At 55.9% G+C, this 9,549-nt stretch overlaps 2 protein-coding genes across 4 annotated transcripts in view; one reads left to right on the top strand and one right to left on the bottom strand.

Moving 5' to 3' along the window:
• Positions 1 to 4,948, top strand: part of Aamp (angio associated migratory cell protein) — a 5,439-nt gene extending 491 nt beyond the window's left edge. Inside the window, exons 2-11 of one of the 2 annotated variants that reach the window (XM_010611930.3) lie at positions 364 to 522; positions 1,621 to 1,740; positions 2,265 to 2,404; positions 2,644 to 2,788; positions 3,034 to 3,117; positions 3,202 to 3,317; positions 3,444 to 3,547; positions 3,696 to 3,786; positions 3,956 to 4,110; positions 4,553 to 4,948. In XM_010611930.3, the coding sequence (XP_010610232.1) occupies positions 364 to 522; positions 1,621 to 1,740; positions 2,265 to 2,404; positions 2,644 to 2,788; positions 3,034 to 3,117; positions 3,202 to 3,317; positions 3,444 to 3,547; positions 3,696 to 3,786; positions 3,956 to 4,110; positions 4,553 to 4,628 (1,190 nt within the window). In that variant the 3' untranslated portion in view covers positions 4,629 to 4,948. The remainder of the gene's footprint in view (positions 1 to 363; positions 523 to 1,620; positions 1,741 to 2,264; positions 2,405 to 2,643; positions 2,789 to 3,033; positions 3,118 to 3,201; positions 3,318 to 3,443; positions 3,548 to 3,695; positions 3,787 to 3,955; positions 4,111 to 4,552) is intronic. The other variant, XM_010611931.3, reaches the window with a different exon arrangement.
• A 164-nt stretch (positions 4,949 to 5,112) lies between these two features.
• Positions 5,113 to 8,918, bottom strand: Gpbar1 (G protein-coupled bile acid receptor 1). 2 transcript variants are annotated; one of them, XM_010611928.3, is made up of 2 exons: positions 8,852 to 8,918; positions 5,113 to 6,421 (listed from the first exon to the last, which is right to left on the bottom strand). In XM_010611928.3, the coding sequence occupies exons 1-2, from the start codon at positions 8,867 to 8,869 to the stop codon at positions 5,384 to 5,386; spliced, it is 1,056 nt and encodes a 351-aa protein (XP_010610230.1). In that variant the 5' UTR covers positions 8,870 to 8,918; the 3' UTR covers positions 5,113 to 5,383. The 2 variants fall into 2 exon arrangements, with proteins under 2 accessions (XP_010610230.1, XP_010610231.1); XM_010611929.3 differs by lacking the exon at positions 8,852 to 8,918 and adding an exon at positions 7,772 to 8,137.
• Between the last annotated feature and the right edge of the window lie 631 nt (positions 8,919 to 9,549).

Here is a 9,549-nt window from a genome sequence, read left to right as displayed (position 1 = left end):
CCCGGCTTGCCTGCCGGCATCCCTCTCCCTGCCCCCAGCCCACCCCCACATTGGTTCTCAGGCCCGGCGGGGTGGGGGTTCCCTGACGCCTCCCTTGGCCCTTCCCCTCACACACCCCCTTCCCATCATGCCCTCGGCCCTCCCTTCCCACACGGTCGCTGGCCAACCCCAGGTCTTGAGACCTCGCTTCCCATCCTCAGCCCATGCACCCCGCCTCCTTCCCTTCGTGCTCCCCTTACACCCCATCCGTCTCACCCCACCTCAGGCTCTGGCCACTTGACCCACCCTAGCCTTGGTCTCCTTAGGCTTCTCCCCAACGCCCTTAAGCCTCCCGAGCCCCACCTTTTAACATTTTCCCCAAAGCAGATGATCTGGCCCAGGAGATGGAAGATGTGGACTTTGAGGAAGAGGAAGAAGAGGAAGAGGGCAATGAGGAGGGTTGGGTTCTGGAACCCCAGGAAGGGGTGGTTGGCAGCATGGAGGGCCCAGATGACAGCGAGGTCACCTTTGCGTTGCACTCAGGTAGGTCTCTGAGGTGAACACTTTTTTGTTTTTGTTTTTGTTTTTTCGCTCCCGAGGATGGAACTCAGGACCTTGCACTTGCAAGGCAGGAGCTGTGCCGGTGAGCTAAATCCCTGGCCCTGAGGTGAACACTTTTAACTCAGGCCAGGTGGGCACTTGAGCATTGCTACCTGCAGAGCATCATGACAGACAGGAAAGATGCTGACCTTGTCCTGCAACAGCTCACTGACAGGGAACAGGGTATGGTACTGGAGTCAGTTGAGTTCAATCCCACCTTTGCTGCTTACCATTTTACTACCTTTATAAACCACTCTGGGTCTTAGTTTTCTTTTAAGAAGTTATTTCTGATGAAAGTTAAAGTCAACTGGAGAGAAATTAGAGGTAATTTACAGTTTAAAACAAGTACTTTTTTGTCCGGGCAGAGTGACACGTGCACATAAGGGTGAAGCTGAGGCACAGGAGAATTGAAAGTTTGAGCCCAGCCTGGGCAACTTAGCCAGACCCTGTCTCAAAATAAAATTTAAAAATGGGCTTGGGATGTAGTAGCTCAGTGTGAAGGCCCTGACTTCAACCTGCAAAAACAAGGGCCAGGGATTTGGCTCAGTGGTTCCGCCACCTGCCTCACAAGTGCAAGGGCCCGAGTTCCATCCCTGGTACCCCAAAAAGAAACAAACAATCTACAAAAACAGAAACAAAGTATTTAAGTGCTTTTAAGTGTATTTTATGTAATGTCACCAGAAGTTCTGAGTAAGAAGCCAGTAACACACGCTCTCCTTACTCTGTAGTCCCCAGCCTGGTGGCATCCTGTACTGACAACTCTAAGCCCTGCGCAAGTGCCTACCTCTTGTCTGTGGGGAGGTAAGGGAAGAGAACAGTAAGGGATCTGCTCTGTAGAGAGTCTTGGAGCTTAGCAGGCTTAGGGAAGGATTTCCCTAATAACCTCATGCTTGAAACTTAGAACTTGGTTGCACCCTTCTCTTTCTGGAGGAAGACATTGCTTTGGGTGAAAGAGGTGGGCTTCCTGAAGGTACTGAAAGGACAGAACTCTGGTGGGAGCCCTGTCTCCTCACCCTTGGAATATCTTCTCTCTTGGGATAGCATCTGTGTTTTGTGTGAGCCTGGACCCCAAGACCAACACATTGGCAGTGACGGGCGGTGAAGATGACAAAGCCTTTGTGTGGAGACTCAGTGATGGGGAGCTGCTCTTCGAGTGTGCAGGTGAGGGGTCTGGTGCTGGGGCCTGAGTCAGGGGTGTCATGTAGCTTTGGAGACCGTATGGGTGGCCTGCAGTGGCCCAGCATCGTTTGGACAACCCTTTACTGACCTTTGTTTAGTGCCTACTCTGGCATGGCCCCTGGAACACAGAGAATAATCACATAGCCTACTTAGGCACATTGGCTGAGGGAGTCTAGGAAAAGCCTGAGAGGCAGTGGCACTGGTGTAGGCCTAAGTGGGCAGAGGGAAGGATGTGGGGTTTCAAGCAGAGGTGTGGTAGGGACAGAATGGGTAAGGAGGCACAGGAGGCTGGGCTTGCATGAGTGGGGGGCTAGCAGGTTCTGTCTTGGGGAGACCTAGAGCTCTTGTTGGTTCCTGGAGCTACAGAGAATTTGGTCACCTGTTCTGCTGGGACCCACCTACCTTTTTTTCCTAGCTTGGTCCTTCTAGGGGGCTAGGGACCTGGGTCGTGTGTCCCCAGCATTAGGTACTCTATTGTTTTCTTCTCTGCCCACTTTTCTTTGCAGGCCATAAAGACTCTGTGACTTGTGCTGGTTTCAGCCATGATTCCACCCTGGTGGCCACAGGGGACATGAGTGGTCTCTTGAAAGTGTGGCAGGTGGACACCAAGGAGGAGGTCTGGTCCTTTGAAGCAGGAGACCTGGAGGTGAGATCTTCAGCATGGGATTCACCTCTGTGGGTCCTCAGATAGAGATGAGAGCTTCAGGGGGCCAGTCCCACCTCCACTGCACCTGTGTACCCCAAGGTACAGCAGCAGTGTCTGCACCTGTCACCTGGAAAGTTCCTGCTGACCCCAGAGTCAGGGAAACCTTGGAGAGGGATATGGGGAGGATTCAAGGTGGCTTGGGTGGCGGGCCTTCCTGCTAACCCTTCCTGTCTGCCCAGTGGATGGAGTGGCACCCTCGGGCACCTGTCCTACTGGCGGGCACAGCTGATGGCAACACCTGGATGTGGAAGGTCCCAAATGGTGACTGCAAGACTTTCCAGGGCCCCAACTGCCCAGCCACTTGTGGTCGTGTCCTCCCTGATGGTGAGCATAGCTCTTGAGTGCAGAGATGGACCCAGGTTTATATACCTCCCTGAACTCTCCTGGGCCCCAGCTGGCAAATTCAGGCCTGCTTTGGGGCTCAAAGCCAGAAGCTCTGAACTGGGTTTCACCCCTGATTCCTGGAGCAGTATCTGTACCCTAACACTTCTCTTCCCCTGTCCCATTGCCCTTGCTTTGTGTCTGATGTGCCCTCTGTCTTGTCTTCACTGCTACCTCTGGCCCTTTAGGGAAGAGAGCTGTGGTAGGCTATGAAGATGGTACCATCAGGATTTGGGACCTGAAGCAGGGAAACCCCATCCATGTACTGAAAGGTATCAGAGTCAGGAATTTGTGGGAGAGGTCCATGAGCCAAGGGTAGGACTCAGTGCCTGATGTGTCCCTGTGCTTTACCCCAGGGACTGAGGGTCACCAGGGCCCTCTGACCTGTGTTGCTACCAACCAGGATGGCAGCCTGATTCTTACTGGCTCTGTGGACTGCCAGGCCAAGCTGGTCAGTGCCACCACTGGCAAGGTGAGTGAGCCTGCTAGGGGCCTCTGCTTTGCAGAGGTTCTGCCCTTCCTTTTTCACTCTTGCTGCCTTTTCTCCGCTGGGGCACTGAGAGTCCAGCCTTGTCTAACTCTCTCCTCTTGCTGACAGGTGGTGGGTGTTTTTAGACCAGAGACCGTGGCCTCCCAGCCCAACTTGGGAGAAGGGGAGGAGAGTGAGTCCAACTCGGTGGAGTCCTTGGGCTTCTGCAGTGTGTGAGTGTGAGCCAGGGCCTGGGCCTGGAGTTCAGAGGGACTGGGGAGAGGGAGGCTTTGGGGAGGCCCTGGGCTAGGGGACTAGAGAGGAGGCAGGGCCCGTGTGTCCAGGGTCTCACGAGCTGTCCCGGTGCTCTCCGCTGCTCAGGATGCCTCTGGCAGCTGTTGGCTACCTGGACGGAACGTTGGCAGTCTATGACCTGTCCACGCAGACTCTCAGGCACCAGTGTCAGCACCAGGTAGGGGGCTGTGCGCATGGCCATAGGGAAGCCCAGGCCTCAGGAACCATCTGCCCAGACCTGCTCCATCCTTTACCCTGCATCCCTCGCTGAGAGATGGGAGCAGATGTCTCTCCTCTCCCACCTCTGACCTCTGCTCTGCCTCTGTCATACCCCATACCCCGAGCAGTCAGGCATTGTGCAGCTGCTGTGGGAGGCCGGTACTGCTGTGGTTTACACCTGCAGCCTGGATGGCATTGTGCGCCTCTGGGACGCCCGGACTGGCCGCTTGCTCACAGACTACCGGGGCCACACTGCCGAGATCCTGGACTTTGCTCTCAGCAAGTAAGTGAATTGGGCAGGGCTGGGATCTTGTGTGTTTGGACAGTGGACTCCCATGGGGGATATGGGGACTTTGGAGGGTGATGGGGGTTCCTCAGTCAAGTGAGACTCAAGGCCTGGCTTTAGCTGGCAAGGTGGGTGTGCTGGGAAGCCTGAGGGTTCTGGTGCAACCCCATCCCAGCAGTTGGCCGTGTCCTCCTGGGTCTTACATCCCAGCCATGGGGTGGAGGCGGAGACTGGTCCTCCGTCCCCCTCACTGTCATGGGTTTCCTCCTCCCGTGATACCTTTCCTGGTTGGCCAGATGCATCCACAGCGCTTGGCACGGGGGACCTAGGATGGCGGGTGTGCGGGAGGAGCCTGACTTAAGGACCCTGGGAAGTGGGCTTGGCTTGGGTCTGGGCCCAGGTTCTTCACACCCTTCAACCCTGTGCTTTCTGTCCACAGAGATGCCTCTTTGGTGGTGACCACCTCAGGTGACCACAAAGCGAAAGTATTTTGTGTCCAGAGACCCGACCGTTAATGGCTGCAGCCTCTGGCTTGGTGTCTGGTGTTGAGGGCGATGAAGGGTGAACCCTTTCCCCCCACTCCAGCTGAGGCACAGGGTACAGAGGAAAGAGGAGGGGAGGGGATTCGACTACGTTCCCACCCCTTCAGCCGACTTGCCCCCCTCTGTCTTTCTCTCCTTGTTAGACCCACCCTGGGGCCCTCCCTTTCCCTCGCCCAGCCCTGGGGCCCTTCGAGGGAGGGTGATTCTTTCTCTTTCACTTGCTGGTGTGAGCCATGGGGTAAATATTTGTATGTGGGGAGTAGGTCTTTGAGGTTCCCGTTCTTTCCCTTCCCAAATCTCTGGGGATGGAAAGGAGGAAGAGATATTAGTTACAGATTTTAAAAATGTAAATAAAATATACTTCCCAGAGGCAGTGTCTGTGTGGATTTTGTGGCGACTGGATGTGAGGGACTAGCGAAGGCCATGTTGGGGTGAGGCTCCCCCAGCTTCTGGAGGTCAGGGAGGGTTCGTGTGCGCCATCTTTGAGTAGTTTGTTTTCACTGACAGTTGCTTGCTTGTTTGGAGGTGGAATCTCCCTCGCTGCACAAGTCCATCTTTAGGTTCTCTATGGGCCTCTTCCACCTGCTCCCCTTTCTGAAATACAGAGATAACTTGGAAGTTTTATTCCACCTGGGTGGGTCCATTGAGGAGGCATCTCGAGGACAGGTGAAAGGCATTTGGTGGCTGAGATGGACTGATGCTTGTAGGAGTCAGCAGCAGCCCCTCTGCTAGTTCAAGTCCAGGTTAACGCTGCTTTGGCTGCTGGTATGGTAGGCAATGCTGGGGCCAGGACTGTCCCTTGAGGCTCTTCTCCGTAGCACTTGCAGCCACCTTTGGGCGGCCGCCCTCCAGGGGGCTGTGTAGCGCTGGTCACCTAGACCCATGGCCACTGGCACGACCGCTGCACTGGCACTGCCCAGTGAGATGAAGGACAACATAGTTCCAGGCCCCAGGGGTGGGCGTCTCTCATAGGCTTGGACTGACAGGAGTAAGGTGGCCACGTAGGGCCCCCAGCAGAGTCCGAAGAGCAGTGTGGCCCCAGCCTGAGCCCTGGCCTGCCTCCAGGTGAGGGCCCGGGCCAAGGCAGAGGGTGCATTGCGGCACACTGCCCGCTCAAGCCGGCGGATGTCCTGCAGCTGGCGGTGGGCAGTGGCCAGCACTCGGATGGAGAGCAGGGCAGCAGCCCCCACAGCAGGTAGCAGGAGCCCGTAGACTTCGAGGTAGAGGTAGGGGGCCGGGAAGACAGTCCGGGAGCTGCAGTTGGCACCAGGACTCCAGTGGTTCCAACCAAGTGCAGGAAGGCTGGCAAAGAGCAGGGAGGCTGCCCAGGTGAAGAGGAGGGCCATCCGAGTGCTCCCATGGGGCCGGAGTGGCTGCAGTACTGCCATGTAGCGCTCCCCGTGCACCAGCAGCAGGTTAGCGAGCAGAGAGAGAAAGGTGAAGTTGGGAGTCAAGAAGAGTAGGAGGCAGGACCAGTAGCCCTGGTGGCTCCGGTTCCACAACCCTGGCAAGATGGGCAGTGCCAGCCCTGTGAGCACTCCGGCTAGCAGCAGGCTCAGGAAGCAGCAGCCAGCGGGTGGGCTGCGCAGGTGGCGGTTGCAGGCGATGCCCAGGGCCAGGAGCAGGTTGGCAGCAACAATGAGACTTGCCAGGGCCAGGGAGAGCCCCAGGGCCCCCGCAGGAATGGGGCTGGACACCTCCCCGGTGCTGTTGGGTGTCATCGTGGGCCTTGAGATGAGATGGGCCTGGAGTGACAGCTGGCATGCCTGGATGGGGCAGGGGGGTGGCTAGAGTTAGGATGGGGCTGCACTTTAATCAGAGGTGGCAGACCGGCAGACTGTGGGCCCCGGCTGTTTGCTGACATGTTGATTCAATTAGTTGCCAATTAAAAGTCCTACTTTTGGCTTCTTTTGGAAAAGCAGGTCTGGGACCATGTATGCCCTGTATGGTAACTGAGCAGTGGCTGTCTTTGGATCGTTCACCACAGTCTCCAGCAGCTGGGCACCTGAGCTTATACCTCTGTCTAGACAGAAAGGTGATGCACTCCAGGCATTCTGTCCTCCCTGCCCCATCCACCACCGAGGCCTCTAAATGAGCCATGAGAGGATGGGGTTCAGCTGGTGTCTTGTGGCCTCCCAGGTGACACTGTATGAGAGGCTCCTGTGGACCAAGTTTGGGGTACAATGGGGTGCCCTATCCTTGCCCACCCCTACTCTACCCTGGTGTCTGCCACAGCCTGTTAACAGCTCAGTGAGCACCCTCTGGGTAGGACTTCCAGCCCATAAACTTGACTCATCTGATCTATAGTAATGACAGGCCCTTCCTAGGAGCTGGGGGGAAGGGGCAGTAGTGGGTTTCTTGGCCTGGAAGGTGGGGATGCCAGCATCCTGGAGAGGACACCCCAGGCCTCCAGGAGCTAAGGCCAGGCCAGAGGATGGACCAGGAGTTGGTGGCAGGGTCCAGCTTCCCTGAGGCTCTGATCTGTCCATTCTGTGTTTCTGGCCTGTCCCAGTTCTTTCTCCACTTGGCTCCCTGCTCTCAGTCCTATGGACACATGCAGGGGCAAGGGGAGGGGGTCCTGGTCCTGTAGGAGCTCCTGCCTCTGTCAACAGTGGATCAGCTGCAGTTGCTAGGATCCGAGTCAATAAGGAAGCTTTCCCTGGGTCGGGGTCACAGGATCAGCTGCATGGCCACGCGGAGCACAGGGAGATGCTCCCTTTCCCTCCCAGCTGCCCCCAGCCTGAGGCTGCTCTTTGTGCCCCTTTCCCTTCCCCTCAGCCAGTTCCCTCTTCTTCAGCCTCCTCCCTGCCTTTGACCCAGGACATCTTTCCCTCTGCAGTGGCCCCCAGTTTCTGTTCCCCTTTCTCCCTGCGCCATCAACCTTATTAAACCCCCTGAGACTTGGCCTGTTACCTCAAACTTGGGCTGAGATGGACTCCCAGACCTCTCGCCTCCCCCAGCAACAAGAAAGAAAAGGATCAGTCGCCGTGATGTCCTAGTGGGGTGTGGGCTGTTTCACCCGAATACCCTGGAGAGCCTAGTGGCTTGGGCCCGTGCAGTGGCCTCCTCAGGATCTGGGCTGGGGAGGAGTGAGGGGAAGGAGGGGGGCTACTCACATGGCTGTGGACAGGTGTCCCTTGTCAGCCTGGGCTTTCCTGAGTGTCAGGGCCGCAGCCACTAGCCTTGCAGGGCTTCAGACAATGTCTGGTATCCGGTCAGTAAGTGCCTCCACTGGACAGCAGGGCCAGGCTCTCCTGTCCTGCCCTACCCCAGCCTGGGTTCTGGGAGGGACAGAGCAGCTGATGCTGGCGGGCTTAGCCTTGGCCCCACCTCCAGGGGGTGGGACTTGGCACATCTTTGAGTGACAGCCACTGAGAAGCCACCCCTCCTGGCCCTCCCTGCCTCCTTCCTGTCTTCCTGTCCTGGTGACCCCTCCTCAGCCTTCAGCCATACCGTGCCACCTAGGCAGTGGTTTCTTTACCTAGGTGGGCTCCGCAGTGAGCAGCACTCTTGCCTGCTGCCACTGCCCAGCTAATCTGGGAAATGCATTCCAGTTAATGAATAATAATGATTGACTGCACCTGCCCCCCTACCTCCTGCATACATCTCTATTTTATGAGCCTTTTAAACCCAGAGTGGCCATGGCTGCACAGCCAGTGTGGTGTTCCTGCCAGAGGACCAAAGGGAAATGTGTGCTTGTGCAAGATGGTGGCAGTGCTTGGGTGTCTGGGGCTCGAGAATCTTCAGTCCCTCTGTCTCTTGATGGGCATTTAAGCTGTTAAAGTCAGACTTGCCTTCCAGAATCTGAGCTCATCTGGCATTTTTCTCAATTACTTTCTTTCTGAGTCAAGTTCTGGGCTATGCATCTGATACAAGTGGCTGTGATGATGTGACCTTATGCAAGCTGCCTGTCTTCCCACCTTCAATGGGAGCAAGTGAGACAACCTGTCGGGAACATTGTGGGGCCTGTTGAGGAGTAACACAGGTGACCACCTACACCCCAGTGCTTGACACTTGATGAAGGGTCATCTCAACAAATAACTTCCTCCCTCCTCCGTGATGGTTAAGAGGAACAAGCCAGTGGGAACAAGAGCTGCAATGCTATTATGTTTTTATAGCTGTCTGAACTTAGAAGTCTCTAAACTTTGCTTGCCTTAGTTTCCTCACCTCACAATGGGGCTCATAATTATACTCACCTCCGGTGTGACTGACATGAAATGGATCAGCACCAGGCACACAGTCAGCTGTCGTTACTGTCATGAACACCATGAGGTGTGTCCTCTATACCTGTCCCCTCTTCGCAGGAACTCTGCTGAGAAAGGCACGTTAGGGAGCCTATAAAAAACCAGGTACAGTGAAAGATCAGCAAATTCAAGAAACAGAAGCCAACTCTTGTGGTGCCTGGGTTTCCCCAAGTGTCAAGAATAACTTGGGGTGTGAGTTCAAGACCAGCCTGGGCTACATAGTAAGCTCCAGGTCAGTCTCAACTACATAGTGAAACCCTGTCTCAAAAAACAAAAACAAAACAAAACAAAAGAATAACTTGGGGGTTGGGCTGAGGATTTAGCTCAGGGGTGCCACCACCTGCCTCTAAAGCTCATGGTCCCGAATTTGATCCCTCCTGGGTACCAAAGAATAAGTTGGGGGTAAGGGAACAGCCAGCCAGCCACCCTCACTCAAGGCTGAAATGGAAAGGAGCAGGGGGAAACCACAGCAAGAAAGCTGGTGATGAGATGTGAGGAACAACCTTCCCACAGAAGAGCACAGACCAAGGGGAGATCTGGTCCCTAAGGGCTGGTGGCCTGACTCCACCAGGCCTGTGCAGCTGTTTGGGGTCCTGAAGAGGTGGGACTTCGGTTGGGACAGAAAGGGGGAAGAGTGGTCAGCCTCCAGG

This window comes from Fukomys damarensis, unplaced genomic scaffold (genome assembly GCF_012274545.1).
Source record: "Fukomys damarensis isolate Sample0158 unplaced genomic scaffold, DMR_v1.0_HiC HiC_scaffold_16, whole genome shotgun sequence".
Lineage (NCBI taxonomy): Eukaryota > Metazoa > Chordata > Mammalia > Rodentia > Bathyergidae > Fukomys > Fukomys damarensis.
The sequence above is the reverse complement of the archived record's forward strand: the minus strand, read 5'-3'. Positions and strand labels throughout refer to the sequence as shown.